At 39.7% G+C, this 16,702-nt stretch overlaps 1 protein-coding gene across 4 annotated transcripts in view; it reads left to right on the top strand.

Moving 5' to 3' along the window:
- pxylp1 (2-phosphoxylose phosphatase 1) overlaps window positions 1-16,702 on the top strand; it is a 21,309-nt gene extending 4,607 nt beyond the window's left edge. Inside the window, exons 1-6 of one of the 4 annotated variants that reach the window (XM_088427266.1) lie at window positions 2,152-2,231; window positions 4,875-5,015; window positions 10,157-10,345; window positions 10,443-10,569; window positions 14,054-14,193; window positions 15,148-16,702. In XM_088427266.1, coding sequence (XP_088283392.1) covers window positions 4,934-5,015; window positions 10,157-10,345; window positions 10,443-10,569; window positions 14,054-14,193; window positions 15,148-16,175 — 1,566 coding nt within the window. In that variant the 5' untranslated portion in view covers window positions 2,152-2,231; window positions 4,875-4,933 and the 3' untranslated portion in view covers window positions 16,176-16,702. Of the gene's footprint in view, window positions 1-2,151; window positions 2,232-2,642; window positions 2,783-4,874; window positions 5,016-7,352; window positions 7,524-10,156; window positions 10,346-10,442; window positions 10,570-14,053; window positions 14,194-15,147 lie in introns of those variants that run through there. The other 3 variants (XM_088427267.1, XM_088427265.1, XM_088427268.1) reach the window with 3 other exon arrangements.

Genomic DNA, 16,702 nt, shown 5'->3' with positions numbered 1-16,702 from the left:
AAGCGGTCACACGCCAACAAAGGTGCATTCAAGCACTTAAGTGCAGGTGCATGCTATTCCTTTTACCCTTACTGTTTTCCCCTTACGGTAAATTATATTTCTGACAATATTTGGGTAAATGGTTGCACGTTCACAAATTATTGTGTGAAAGGAGTCATCTGAAAGCCTTGACCTACGAAAGGGCACAAGCTTCCTCTAGTTTTATAAATGTATCAAGTAAGCACGTACAGAGATACCAAAAGGGAAAGAGGTGACGTTTCTTAGGGCCTACATTTTATTATGTTTAAGAGAAGGGACGCTATAACACAAGCCATTATGGGCTCCATTCCAAATTCGTGTCATATCACTTAGGCCCCACAAAATGCCACAAACAACACCCTGTTTGTGAGTCATTGGAAGCTCAATGTCAGTGTCACTGTTTTATTATTTTAGCTAGCAAATGATATCAGCGACATTCTCCATTGACAACTAAAAGTGTTGGAATCATTTGAATTTTATATAGAACAAAAGCAAAGTGAATGGATAATATATCACTTTAATGCAATATTTACCATGAAATGGGCAAGGGTGACACTGATTCGCAGAGGTCATGTGGACATCTGAAACTCTGTTAGCATGCTGTTGTCTGCAGAGGATGTGACTCTTGGGGTTTGGTTTTTCCTTTGAAAAGCTGAACCAAAATTGGAACTTGTTTGGTACTTATTTTTTGAGCGGGTGACACAAGGTAACAGGTTGATGAGGACAGGTGGACATGATCAAACAAGAGACTGACAATAAGGGACTAGAAAAGAACAAGAAACCAAACACAAGAGACAAGATGGCCTCAAAGAAAATGGGAGGAATTTATCATAAGAATCAAGACTGTCGGGATCCACAGCACCGTTTCCTTCACCATTACCCTGAGCACCGGCTTCCCGCAGGGCTTTGTGTTGACCCCCTTCTATATTCCTACTACTGACTCCGCAAAATTAGTGTACTATACAAAAAGTAAGCCTTGATAGTTTTGAGGGAGGCAGTAACTAAACAGAATAAATAAGCTAATTTAACCCTTGTGCAGTATTTTGTCCAATCCATATATTTTTACAGCAAAGGCATTTAACATTAATGAAGCGGAGAAAGAAGACACTAGGAAGCTGAAATTTCACCCAGATGGTGACAAAATGTCATAGATCAACATGACACAACCACCCAGTAATCACACTACCAGGAGTGTACTATCCCTTGGCTAGAACACGCTCAGAATGATGTGGAAGAAAATAACTTCAGTCTTCTTGTTTGTCCATTTTATTTTATTTTATTTTTTTACTTTAAAACAATACTTAAAAATCAACAGGCGTGGGTAATTACGCCATAACCTAACAGCATTTGTATTGCATGAAACGAGCTTATCACACACAATTGATGCTGTGCTGGCATTGCATGTATTGCTCCCAATGCTCCGCTAGATGGCAAAGCGGGGTTAGACTTTGTTTATTGTATCCCCCCCCCCCCCCCCCTTAATGTTTTTTTACAACCTCGCTAACATGACCGGATATGAATTTTAAAAAATAAAGCACATTCTTGCACAAGCCGCTTTCTATTCTGCAAAACCGGGCAATGAAACAGTACACGTACCATGTTCCAAAAAATGAAATGCTTTGGCAATATGATAAATAATCATGATAAATTATTTGACAAGGAGCTGTGCCAAAATACTGTGGTTTAACTTAATTGCTTTTCAAACATTAAATCATGCACATTGAAGAAGTTTCAACGCTCTACCGTTTAGTAGGAATATATCATATACACAATGAATTGTTCACACAATATTTCAGAATTGTGAAACATATTCAGCAGTATAATTGTATGTAATAATGTCATTTGTTTGTAGACTCAACAGCCTACTTGCATTCTTTGCAATGGCAACTAAGTTGAATGTTAATGAAACAAACAAATAATCCCCCCCCCCCCCCAAAAAAAAAACAAAAATAAATAAATAGATTCCATATAAATCTTTGGATAATTTGGTGATGAGAATTAGAACATATCAACTATTGCTATAATTATTATGGACTACCACTACTGTACTATAATTACATGAACGAATCGGGCAGCTTTACTTTTGCATTTGAAATCGTGAATCGGAAGTATTAGCGCGTTATCAACTGCGACTTCACAAACCGATCGCCATCGTCGTGGAAACATCTTTAGTTCCCTGGTTCTGCGTGATGCAGTTTGTCCAGTTTCTTCAGGTAAAATGCTAATATCTTTCCTTTAACATCACAGCGATGTTATCGGATTCTTCTTCTGCAGTGAAGTTGTTGTGTTATGTGGCGTATCATTTTCCCTCAGCAACTTATCTGGAGTTCTGAACGCGAATGCCACCGGCCGGCGTCCACACTCGAACTTAAAGTCATCGGTAAATACGCGACATTTGGTCTTTGTATCAAGTGCCGTTGACAAAGCTAATAGCCGGGGTTGTTTTTTGTTTAATTGCGTTGACTAGTGTAACATTGATTGCTAGCAAGCATTTCGTTTAATAAGCTAACCTTGATGGGGAACGTATTAACTGGACACGTCACAAACGCGGTACAATACACTGCACCCACATCAGCTGGGCTTTCATGCCTATACCCTTTTGTTTTCTTTAAAGGTATGCTTCCCCTTCGATTATTAATTAAAATGCGAGGACCGCCATAGTTCCTTAATCGCTTGCGATGTAGTAGCACAATTAGACTCCCAAACGTGTACAACTATGTTATTACTCAAAGAAAAACACGTTTCAACAGCCTTCATCAGACAGGTGGGCAATCCGTTGGTCCGTCAACGACGTTTTACTGATAGACTGCTGAGTGACGAAAACATTTTAAAAACTGAATGACGAAAACATTTTAAAAACGACCAACCAAGACCATCATTTTATTCATCGTTATCATCCCTGTGTCACCAGTCACTGTTAGTAATCGTTTGCCACTCTCCCAGTTAAATCTTTGAAATTTCTGAGAAATGTTTAAACTGCCATACATGGGTGTCTAAATAGGCAAGAATACATACATGCACAATAGATAGATAGATAGATAGATAGATAAATAGATAGATAGATAGATACTCTGTTGGTGCTGCCAACTGCAGTTTGTTGGATGTGCATTTTGCCACAAGAATTGAATCGGGTAACATTCCTCTATGTAAATTCCAGACTCGCAGATTTTCTGTAATTCTGCAAACATTGCCAGTTCATTTCAGTGATCGGCATAGGGATTAGTTGCAAATAGATGCCAGACCCCAGCCTCCATCTATGTAGTTATTATTTGTGGATATTTTGTCATGTTTTTTTTAATTTTTTTTTTTGCATAATTTCTTCAGGTGAAATCCAAGACACATGATGGCACCTTATTGTATTTATCCTGTAGGAGGACTCTGTTTCAAAGAGAAATGACTTGTGGTTGGACCTCCTAGGCATATTGGGTGGAGATGTGATGCATCTTCCATTGCCATGTTTGTGTGCACTGTCAGTGAAGGGGGTTGGTTAGAAGCAAGCACCATAAAATGATGCTTGCGAGTGAGACCTGTGCTATCTTTAGACTGACTAATGGCAGTTTTTTTGTGTTAGGCTACATTTACTGCATTTTTTCCCTCTGTCATCATTTCCATCCTTCTATTTTCCTTGTGCTGACTATTTGTAGATAGAATATGCTTGTTTGAATGTTGAGGTTAGATGAAAATAGAACAGGCCTCCACAATTTAGTTGAGTCATCAAGTTAAAAGTAAAGGGTAAAAGAAAGTGTAAAAACTATCCAGGTTCAGATATTGAGGTCACACTTTTTCTGCCCAATAATGATTTGTTGAATTATAATAATTAAAATCAATAAATTGATTTCTACAATTATACACATAGATTGCCACACACACTACTGCCTGAAGCCAGCTGGGATAGGCACCAGCAAGCATGCGAACCTTGTGAGGAGAATAGGCTATAGAAAATGGATGGACGTTGTCATATTGATGAAAGAAATGTGATGACATCCGCTCCACGTGTCCGCCGAGCGCAGACTTTTGCCTGCTTGCGCAGATTCTGCCTGCCTGCGCCTCGATCAATTCCACCAGAATTGTGTCACACCACGTACGCCATGTCTAGTATTAGGTAATCTAAATGGGCATTATGTTTAGTTAAGTGGTGGTTCTGTCAGCCAAGTTTTGGTGGCCTGTCCGAATGGGTACTGGCCCCTTTTTAAAGGGATACTTTACTTATTTAGCCATTATCTGCAGTATAAAGTGTAATATTTTTGTCGATAATAAACTTGATGACTATTTTTAGTTATTTTAATTATTTTTTATTACTATTTGATTACTATTTTTTAATTTTTAAAAACTCATTTTGTCATTGAAATGGCATCACATTTTCTCAGGGTTCAGGTAACAACCAATCATAGCTCAAGTGAGAGCCATTTCTCCCACATACCCTCAGATTTTCAATGAATATTCAATAAATAATTTAAGGAAAAATCAAAAGTCTTCGGGATTATTTAATTAATAATGAATGTTCAGTGTCTATTCAACTTTCAAGGAACAGTCATGTTCAATGAAGATTTAAGGTATAGGTAAGTTTTCCGTACTGCTTATTTTGGGGGAATAGTGAACAATGTTGTATTCGGTACCTCAAGCGATCAAAAATGTTTTTTTGAGGGGGAAATGTCAGTATTCCGGCCCAATGTGGTGATAACAATCATTGCTATTGTTCAATTTCATTCACACTCGTTTATTTCTGTGTTGTCTCAATGGACTCATTTTGGATTCTGGAGCGTTCTAGATACTCCCTTAGAATGGTGTCGTATTTAGGGCCATGGCCACAGAGAACATCCACAACAGACATTGACTCAATTCAAATATGTTTACAGACTACAAGTACTGGCTAAAAGCTGCATGGCTGACGGAGAGGGACCAATCATATGGCACTATGTTGGCTCGTAACTGCTTCCTTCTGATGGTGGTGGTGAGTGGAGCAACACTGGCCATCATCAGTTTCAGCGTTCAGTTCTGTAAGTGCACTTACTAATCGCAATGGTTATGCTCACTTGCATAAAAGCACTGCTTATCTGTAGTATGTATTTAATTTTACAACATTTTATTTACAGCCAGTAAGATATATAAGTATTATCTTGCTTTGCTTATGCTTTGCTTAATATCCCGACATAGGTGTGAACAGCCCAGCAATTAACTTTTTCTAATTTTAATGACCGAAGGGCGAGCCCAGTTGCTGGACAAGTTTTTTTTGCATTCTTTACCTTCCATTGTTCTGTAAACTTGGCTATACTCTACTCTGCATTCAGCTATTAAGGAAAGGGAACTAATGTTGTGTTGCAAGAAACGAGGATAGTCAAAGGCAAACAAACTACATGGTGCTTTAATTTTGGGAGTTATATTTCAATTTCACCTACAGTACGTATGTGGATGTTATGCACTTGAGGTCACTAACAAGAGCTTTGACTTGTGTCTGCAGTCTTTTCAACTCAGGAAAGATAATACAGTTGGCCCCTGGTTTATGAGATCCATTCCGCGGTTGGGATCGTAACGCGAATTCTGTATGGCAGTCAATCCAAACCTATGTTAATTAGCTAATGCATGTAAAAACATCAAAATTGGGGGGCATGGTGTAACAAAACCCAACACTGGCTGTTGGTCCCTTTACCACCGATGTCAGAGTTTAGTCCGCATTGCTGGCAGTAAGTCAAACTAGTTTCTAATGCGGGTTGGAATCCGCCAAGACTGCCCTTTGTCACTGATTCTGTTCATTATCTTTATGGACAGAATTTCTAAATGCAGCCGAAGTGTCGAGAGGTCCGGTTTGACAGTCTCCGCATTGCATCTCTTCTTTTTGCGGATGGTGTGATGTTTCTGACTTCTTCAGTTTGCAGCTGGGTGTGAAGCAGTTTGGCTGAAGACCAGCAACTCCAAATCTGAGACCATGGTCTCAGATGAGAAACGACTACGGGTTGGGGATGAGGTCCTACCCCAAGTGGAGAAGTACAAGTATCTCGGGGTCTTGTTCGCAACTGAAGACAGGATGGAATAGGTAGATCGTGCAGATTGTTGCAGCGGTCTGTTGTGGAAAAGAAGGAACTGAACCGAAAGGCGAAGCTCTACATTTTCCAGGCCAGCTACGTTCCCACTCTAACCTACTGTGTGTCATGACCAAAAGAACGGGATCCCGCGTACAAGATACCAAAATGGGTGTTCGGGCTCACCCTTAGAGATAGCATGATCAGCTCGGTCATACGGGAGGGTGTCAGAGTGGAGCCACTGCTCCTCCTTGTTGAGAGGAGCCAGTTGAGATGGCTTGGGCATCTGGTTAAGATGTCTCCTGGACGCCTCCCTGGGGAGGTGTTCCGGGCATATCCCACCCAGAGGCGGAACCGGGAAGACTCAGAACACGCTGGAAAGACTATCTCTTGGCTGGCCCTGGAACGCATGGGATTCCCCAGAGGAGCTGGATGAAGTGGCTGGGGAAAGGGAAGTCTGGGCTCCTGTCGCTGCTGCCCAATTCACTCATGCCTATCCGTCCGTGCGTCCGTTATGCAAATGCACAGACTTATCCTGTTGATCTTTTAGAAAATGAAAGGGCGTTTTTAGTATTTTTAAGAACATGATATTAATGTGAGGCGGCTCTGTGGCGCAGTAGTTAGCACGTCAGGACCCGAGTTCAAATTCAGCTTGCTCCGGCCTTCCGATGTGGAGTTTGCATGTTCTCCCCGAGTCCGTGTGGGGTCTCGCCGGGCAATTTTCCCTAAATGTTTTCAATGTCCGAAAGGTTTGTGTATGCGGACCCCTGCACATTGTGGCACAGACATTTTTAAAATTTTAAACGTGTAATCCCACCCAAATTTTATTTTCTTGCTTGAGAAAAACAAGCAACCTAGGTGAAGGCATGTAGGAGCTTGTCATATCATCTCAAGCTTCTTCTGTGTGGTCAAGCATTCGTGCTTAATTAAATGTACTGAGGAAAATTTATAGTCTGTTCTCAAAGTCATTTTTTCTTTTTTGCAACCTCTTTGGTTCCAAGGAGCAGTTACTTGGTTTTGTTGTCTTGACTGCATTACTTTATTTCTAACCATGTTACTTGAGTTAAATTAGTTTGTGTATATTGCTTTGTCTGAATTAGAGTAATTCCTGCTGTGTTTGCAGCATCATGGAAAGTTTTTAAAATGACAACAAAAAATCCTATTTGGTTAGTTTTATTGTAGAGTTTTATGTGCGTGTGTATTGAATTGTGGTTTGTTTGGAATTCATTTGTATCCATTCATAGTGTTTGTCAGGTCTTTACAAAAGCCTTTTTGTGTGTGTGCCTGGACAGAGATGTTTCCAAAAGTTTGTTTAGCCCGGCAGGCTTGTGTCAATTGGTAGGCGGGGGTGACACATTAAGAGGCACAAAATGTAGAGCGAAACTGCCTGCCGTTCTGAATGGACTGAGTGTGCCTAACTGGTCCTCTGTGCAATCCACAAAATGGTTTCCGCTGTTGCAGTCTGCTTTCTCCTCTCCCTCATCGTCGGTAAGTAGAAAATGTAGAAATTAGTGTATTTTCTAGATTACTGTTGAGATAAGATATGCTTCTTATTGTTTAATCAAGAGTCAAAAGATATCCTTTTTATACCTGTAATTTGATTTTCTTTAGATTTGCTTGAAATTATTTAAAAAGGAAGTGTTACAAATGCTATGCAACTATAAATATTGTAGACACAAAATAAAATGCGTGTTGTGCTATAGATTGGTATATCATACGCTGTATCGTGGATTTTATGGATTACTTTATAGACAATGTATGCATAGTTTCATCAAAATCAAAATACATTATGGAATTCTTACAAAAGATTTATCAGAATGATAATATCTATCTGTAATCAATGTATTGTTCATGTCTCTTCTCACTACTGAAGGAACGCTGAATTTTTTTTTTTTGCCTTCGCTGAGCAAACTGTTTGAGCCAATAGATTTAGTGTTTTATTCATTGTCATTTACAGCTCAGCACCAAGATTTAACATGACATCAGTGTATCTACTTGTAAACCGCATCCATCAACACGATGACAGTCTCCGTCTATTATCTACTTACTCCTTTCACACTGCCCTTTATATTCAGAATGAGACAACACAATAATACCTTCAGAATAAGGTAACACTCTTGAATTCAAAAGTCCAACCTGTGAAGCAGTTCATATGTTAGCACTTAAAATGGTACGTAGGAGGCACACTTTAGTGTTACCTGAAGCACTGTGTTTTAAAATTTTTCTTTCTTTGCATTTTACTGCATTTTTAAGTGTTTATTGCTACCAGATATTCTCAATAGTATTTTTTTGGCCACTGAACTTATGTTTTATTGTATTTCTTTCATTGTACTGTGTACACTACATATAAAAAAATAAATCAATAAAAAAAATCCCAGAAAATTTATTTAATGTAATTTTAAAATGACAATATGTAAGACTTAGACCGTTTTTCATTTAAAATGAATACATTAAATTGTTCTACATTTAAAAAACTAAGCAAATAAACGTGTTTTTCATGACTAACAGTATGTTTTTAATATACTCGTAGGTCTATTGTTATCATTAAATTATATTACGTGGGGGTCACTCCAAATGACTACCACAGCTGGATGAGGAGTGGTTTTTGCTGCAAGTACTGTAATACCCCTAAAGCTCCCACAGGCGCATGAGAAAAATTACATACTCCCTTTAAGGAAAAATATTTCGGAATATAAAATTAGCTGTATTGGTATATAGATATTTGTCTATCATGTGCCTCTAGTGTCTTGGCTCAATACACATTACATGCCGCCACCTCATTCAATTTCCAAAACGAATGACAGTTTTATTTTCCACAGTTACTTTGTAAAGCAGTAAATGTTATACTTGTACACTTCACATACAGGAAGGGCCAAAGGTTTGGACACACTAAATTCAATTTCTTAAAGGAATGATTGCCACTCTTTCTTCTTAGTTAGCTGATTGGTTCTTGCCATAATATGAATGTGTACAGTTGTCCAATTGAGTTGTTTGATGTGTATTATCCCAAAGAGTATCCCAACCCTATTGAGAAAGCAACACATTCGAATAATTAACCCTTAGAAGGCACACTTGATGTGAAAGTCATTTCAAGTTGTTGACTACCTCTTGAAGCTCATGGAGAAAATGCCAAGAGTGTGCAAGTGGTAATGAGAGCTAAGGGTGTCTATTTGGAATAAATTATAATCTAAAACATGTCAGTCAGTTCATTTTGCATTACTGTGCATACAGTAACTCCACGTGTGTTCATTTGTAGTTTTTTTTTCCTTCAGTGAGACTTCAGTGCAATGTAAATATTTAGTCATGAATTAAAAAGAAAGAAAAGTCTGGATAAAGAAAAACATGAATGTGAGGGTATGTTTAAAGTTTTGGCCTGTTCTCCAATTTAGAAACTTTCCTGTAAGCATGCAGCAGCACCACTGAGATACCAGTAAATGATGTTTTCCTTGTGCATTATTTAGTGGAACTGTTCTGCTTACACCACATTTTGAGAGTGTGTGCATTAAAAAAACATCTAAAAGGATATTTTTCTTTATGAGACTAGCTGTTATCCCCTTGGGGAACTTGCCTTTACAATGCTGAACATTATATAGTATATGTTTACGCCACACTAAAAAGTAGACTACCCCCAGGGAATAATAAAAGTGGCAAGAGTTATTACTATTTTTATTTGCTCTGATGTTAGCAGCAAAGGCAGAATTTTTGAGAATTGAATCACTGCAGAATTTTGCTATTGTTGCCTCAGCAACTTGGGGTTTTCTGGCACTTTTTTTTTTCCTGTGATTTGTATGTCAAGATTGTCTTTCTGAAGGGCCGTTTAAGCTTCTTTTGCTACAGGAGTAAATTACTTTTGAATGGGTCTTCCAATTCATACAATGCCTTGGGAACCTATTGGATTTTCTCATGGGGATCACAGGTCACTGGTTTCTAGGCAACTTACTGGTTGCAGTTGAGGATTTTAATTTGCTTAGATGTTGACATTGGAAGAAATAGAAACTGTTTATTCAAGCGCATGCAATATGTGTATACATTTTCTTTATTTATTCATATTTGGCCACTAAAAGTATACTTTTTTTGCTGGTTTAAATTTCCAATCTGTCGGTTGTGTGCCATATTTGTAGTCAATCTACTCCCTACTACTCCTCTTGTGGAAGAGAGACATCTCCAAATTGCTGATGGAGCTGTGCGAGTGTCTCAAGGCAAGACCAGAAAACGTGTGTTCTCAGTGCAACTGACCCAGAAACCCAACCCCATATCTGAAGCCTATGGCTACTGCAACACGCCCAGCCATGCTGAACAAGCCTGGGAAGGTGCTCACATCGCCAGTTTGACAATATATTAGATTGTGAGTTGTGACAAGTTAAAATAGTCACTTTAACCTTTTCACTACTTCTCGTCCACTCTCAGGTCACTTTCCAGCAGACTATAAGCTGCTGTCTGTCCAGGTGATGATTCGCCATGGGGACCGGTACCCTCTCTACTTCATACCCAAGACCAAACGACCAGCTATCAATTGCACCCTATCAATTAACAGGTATTCGCCCTAGTGTTGGCATGACTGTTCTTTTTTGTATACTGAATCATTAGAATCAGCTCATTTAAAAGAATATCGCGAAAGATGTGTTCACCGAAATGACATACAATCTCGGATTTGTGCATGAACGCTAATAGCATGGCAGTACATTCAGTAAAAAAAAATCATTCAAAATATGAGATGTTTTTTTTTTTTAAAGCTGTAGATTTGATGAATATTTATAAGGGGAGGAGGAGGATAATAGATGGGACATTGTGGTATATCAGTGAATTGCTAACATGTGTAGGCAGCTGATGAGAGCTTTGAATTCAACCAATCAGCCAATTCACCCGTCCACACCCATCCATCCAGCATCGTCTGTGTCTGACATACTTTAAGTACATCTCGCTGCCCATCTGTCTGTATTTCCCAGTTGTCACCTGTTCCCCCTGGAGGGCCTGATATGCCAGCCTTTGGACAGCTGGTTTTGATGAAACTCATAATCTGTGACGTAACTGGTCATCCTCTTGGCCATGATTTTTTTTCCTTCAGCGATTGTTGCGCAGTGCTTAATAAGTGGCTGATGGCACTCAATGTTTGGTCTTTTTAATGCCATTCAGATTGAATGTTGTTTTTCCCAATCAACACTTAGGTGTCAATGACATGACCCCAGGACAGTTCTTGAACAGCTTTTATGCAACACAATTAGGGTCTGGAGATGAGCATACTCTTACTGTAGCCTCAACTTCAGTGAAGAGCCAAGGGTGCTTGATTTCATGAGATCACTACAATAGTCTCTGTCCAGTGCCGTGTCCTCTTGGTTACTTTCAGCTGTTTAAAATGTTTATGCTAGTTCACGCTCCAAAATGTGTGTCCTTCACCAACATAATCCTAAATTCTTGTGTTAGCCAAGAATCTTTATCCATTTCTGTTACTTTTGTTGACATGACGTCTGCCTGCGTTTGGCCCTCTTGGAGACCTTTTGTGTAGTTTTGCCTTTTTTGTCACTGTAATGAATTTGTCGATGTCCTTCGCATAACAAGTGTGCGAGGCAACAGGTCTTATACTCTGCAGACATACCTGCATTCATCAAGTTTTGTCTGGCTTTCATCCATTCTTAAATGTCAATATCCATTTAACATGCTCTTGTTGTCCACAATAGAGCATTATGTGGTGGATAAATACTTTTGTAGTTTCATAGCATTTTGTGATATTAATTACACTCTATTAAGTAAATAAATACATTGGGTGTACATGCAGTACTGAAGATTTTTGTCCTTCTGATTTTTATGAAGATAGTGTCGCTCGATCCAAGAACACTCCAGTATGAGCTTCAGCCCTGAAGTGGTGGTTTACTTGCTCCAACTTTTGAATGTAAACTACATAGTCTTGCTATCATAAGTAACAATGCTATTCTTTGAACTAAAGAACGTGCCTATTAATTCTATTTGTACCTATATATTCGTATAGAATACATTTTCTCTCAACCAGTGCTTAGATTAAATTGGTGAAATCAATTCCTACAACTATTTTACTACTAGCTGCAGTGTCTGAACAGCATGATGGTTAGGCTGTGTTTAATCTTTAGAGCTGGCACAGTGGCTGAAAGTCACGTGCACATGTCCATCTGATTATTACTTGTCAATCTGTCATTGAGTTTAAGCAAGTCAACAATGGATCCTGCGGGTATGGTTAGAATTCTCTTTCAGAATCACATTAACTAATGCAAGCGCTGATCTGACCCATACAATAGAGTACCATGATTTAGTCCATTAGGTTAATGTGTAGTATCCTTAGGTTGAATGATAGAAAAGTGCCCCCTCCCCCACCACCGAAAAAAAGAAACAAAACTGAACTATATGTTTAAGTACACTTTTCATAGAATTTTTTTGTAAAATAATAACAACTAATGTTTTATCTTTCTATATTGCATCTATATTGCTCCTATTTTTTTGGACTTTTAGTAATTCCATATCTGCGCTAAGTTATATATGTAAAGGTGTTAGGACATCTGGCTATTGTATCTCTTGCATACAATACAATCATGAAATCTTTCCATGAGAAATTCTACTGCAATTGTGTCCAGTGAAGCTATTTATGAATCACATTTGCCCAATGTCAATTTTTTTCAGTCTTTTTTCCCTTTTTATTATGGCTTTGAGTCATATTTAATCTTGCCAGCCCTCTATTCTTCAATTTTCACCCACCAGGTAAATAATCTTTTTGATTTGCAACAGTCAGCCAAATGGACAGCCTGGTTGTCACATTGTCCATGCAGATGCTGATATTGCATGATGAAATGCTGATCGAGTTTATCCTAGCTAAAAACATTTTCGTTACACATTTTATAATTCATGTTAAGCTACAGTGCAATCAGTTAAATAGTTTGCCCTTCATGGTCGTTATATTAAGTTTTAACTGATCTTTTGTATTCATCCATTCATTTTGGAGCCACTTATCCTCAGAAGGTCGCAGGCTTGCTGTTGCCTACCCCAGCTGTCTATGGGCAGAAGGCATGGGACAATTGCAGGGCACACAGGGACGAACACCCTGTCAAGCACCCAAGCACACCTAAGGAAAATTTAAACCCGATACACCTGCCATGCATATATTTAGAGTGTGGGAGCCTGAGTGCCCGTAGGGAACCCACCCAGGCTCGGGAAGAGCTTGCAAACTCCACACAGGAAGCTGGGAGCGAGCTATATTTGAACTTGGCTCTCCAAACTGAGGCGAACATGCTATAACCACTCTGCCATCAAGTCGCCATCATCTCCTGTCCTGAGGAGCGTTTCTACTCATTCACATAAAATACGTATGGTCAGTTTTCAAATGCAAAGCTTAAAAAAATGACACAAAAGAGCTGTCTTTAAGTATTATGTTGGTGCAGATTGTTTTTTTTTTTTTTTTCCCCTCTAAGGTCTGATTCGACCTATAATCACTATGGGAACAGTTATGTCGTCTGCCACAGATGCCCCCTCCGTTGTTTTTAATCTGAGTTGATCTGCAGCTTCAACGGATTTGTTAAATTGAAACGTAATCTCCAATCACATCCCATATCATTTAAGCAACTGCTCTTCTTGCTGCCCTCATTCCTGTATTGTTGCTCTTCTTGTGTATCTGTCCATTCCTGAGAGCATGTCAGGCTTTGTGTGAGAATGAAGACCTCGAGCAATACATTCTTCAACGTTATCCTTACCGCCAGCCACGAGCAGAATTAGCGCCCAGAAATGTGTATTACAGAGACACCTGCTGGTGAATAAGAAAGTCACACGCTTTTATCCATTTCCGTATGTCTATTCATCCATTGGATTTCTTTCTTTCTTTCTTTATCGGATTTCTATTGTGTGATCACTTGTTTGTGGGCAACGGATGAAAATGATGATGTCATGCCACCTGCAGAAATACATTATCATATGCATATTTTGAATATCGTAACTGTTTTTGGCAGTGCTGTAGGACCTAGTCAATCAGAAACTGAGGTCTGTATCTCCATTATATTTCCTAGGAACCCTTCACACCCTCAGCTGGGATCCTTCATAAGTCACATGGGCAAGGGAAGCCAAGGGCACTGGGACTCTCCTTTGGCATCTGTCCCTCGCCTACCCAACCATAATACTTGTGAGATAGGAGAGCTCACGCAAACTGGTAGGCAAAACAATATATTCCATTTACTTTCAAAAGGTATTTCAGAATTGGCTGATAATTTAAAGTTTTGTTATAAATTCTACAAGACAGTTTTTTTGCATGTGCTTTTACTTCTAAGATAAACATAGAGAAACCCACAAATTTGTCAAATTCTATATACTCCCCTAATTCCAGAAAGAATGTTGCTAATTTTTACAGAATTTTTTTTAGCCCTAATTTTGTTATACTGTTTTATTATCAAAAATCATACCTTTCTCTGCAAGGGCCATATTCTCCGTGCCTAAGTCAATTTGTGCTTTCCCTCATTGCCTTAATTTCTGGATCAAAAAGATTTTTTAATGAGACATGAATTTCACAGATACCTGTTTGCAAAACATGTCAACCTTTAAATGTGAAATCAACTTGTGTAGTTGATCTGGAAATAATACTGACTAGAGACATGTGTGGCTGAGCTAACAGGCTAGGACCATTTGTAATTGAATGCTGTATTTAACAAGAAATACGAGAAAGGTCATTTAACCAGACTATTATGCCCATGAAATGGATGGATTTGATATTTGGAGCCATTTGATTCGCAGAAAAATTCTTGCTGCACGCCAGGCGCAAAAAAGAGATGAATTGAATCAAAACATGCAATACCATGTTTCACCTTTAAGAGGTGCTAGTTATTTGTGCGTCCTCCTGAGCACGCAAGATGAAAGATGTCTAAATCGCTTCGGATATTTGGAATAATTGAACAAGAATCCCCACATTTAAATATGGCTCCATGTCATGAAGGTGTGTAACGCACTTAAATAGATAGAAGTATCTCTGCAGCCACAAAAGTGGGCAGCAGCAGGCTCATTTTGACTTCAGCACATAGAAGACAATACATCTAACCCCAATTTAGGAAATAGTGATCATTTGATGCATTTACTTGACTTCTAAGCCTTGAATATATATGCTTCACTTCAGGTGTGGTACAACACCTGCGTAACGGGAAGCTACTCCGCCAAGCCTACCAGCCGCACAGCCTCGTCCCAGCCGACTGGTCACCCCAGCAAGTATGGGTGGAGACCACAGGGAAGAGCCGCACTCTTCAGAGTGGTCTGGCTTTTCTTTATGGCTTCCTCCCGGAATTCAATTGGAAGAAGCTGAGCGTACATCATCAGGGCAGTACATTGTTCTGCGGCTCTGCCTGCGACTGCCCTGCCAGGAACCAATACCTCGAAGAGGAGCAGAAGAGACAATATCGTCTCAGAGTGGCCGACGCGGAACTGGAAAGAACGTACGCCGACATGGCACGCTCGCTGGGTATTTTAACACGCAACCTCCGGGCCGCAAACCCCATAGACTCTCTGCTGTGCCACTTGTGCCACGGCCTTTCTTTCCCATGCTTGTCTAGGAAAGATGGTAGCACAGGCGAGTGTCTAACGATGGCGCAGTTTGCAGTGATTCGTCGACAGCAACTAGATGACGAAAAAGATAGGAAAAGAGTGGGACTGTATCGTAAATATGCAATCCTGGCTATGTACCCCTACCTCAACCGAACCGCCACAAAAATGGAACGAGTAGCCAAGGCCGCCGCAGGCAACCGACCGACAAGAGCAGGGGGCGAAGAGGTGTTTACCCTCTCCTCGGGTCATGACGTAACCTTGGCGCCTTTGCTGAGTGCCCTGGGCCTGGTGGAAGCCAGGTTCCCACCCTTTGCAGCAAGACTGGTATTTGAGTTGTGGAAAAGCCCCTCGGGGCCTCGGGCGCAGCAGGAGCAGAAGTCCGCCAAAGCCGAGAGGCCAAAAGCAAGAGACGGAGGATGTTTTATCAGGGTATTGTACAATGGGGAGGATGTAACGTATCACACCGCTTTCTGCAACTCCCTTGACCGCCACCCCAGTCGACCCCTCTGCCCTCTGAAGAAGTTCCTGTCGTTCGTCAGAAGAGACATGTTCGACGTCGTCAATGCTACTTCCTACCGTGAGGCCTGTTATCGGCAAACAGGTTAACAAAGGATAAAACCTAAGCAGTTAGCTGACGCGTCCAAGGTACGATATACTGTACATTTCTTGGTTTATGGTTTTCCTATTTCACTCTTAATGAACGGTGTAGCAAACTTTTTAATGTTCCGACATCACAGATATGATTCCACTCGTTTAAATAAAACGCTAACATTCCAGAGGTGAAACACTTCAACCACTACAAAAAAATCTTTGCTAAACTTTTTAATGTTTACTTTAAACCAAACTGACAACTTTATACATTTTTAGCTATGGCATTGTTAGGAAGTTTTTATAGGAATACAGTACTGAGGCCGGGTTCTTTTGTCACTTGAGCAATAAAACTCCTCTGTATTGTCTCACAAACATGGTTTGTGGCAATGAACGTAGCACAAAGACACTTTATTCTGAAATTCCAGATATGGAACTATAAAAGGCATTGTAATTTTTGAAACATTTCGAAATGTTTGAAAAAGGGAACTTTATGATGGATGTTGTATGCTGGATTAAACAATTCTAGAATTTTGGTGTTCGTA

The sequence above is a fragment of the Hippichthys cyanospilos genome, chromosome 11, assembly GCF_059441005.1.
Source record: "Hippichthys cyanospilos isolate Australia breed blue-spotted pipefish chromosome 11, RoL_Hcya_1.0, whole genome shotgun sequence".
Lineage (NCBI taxonomy): Eukaryota > Metazoa > Chordata > Actinopteri > Syngnathiformes > Syngnathidae > Hippichthys > Hippichthys cyanospilos.
The sequence above is the reverse complement of the archived record's forward strand: the minus strand, read 5'-3'. Positions and strand labels throughout refer to the sequence as shown.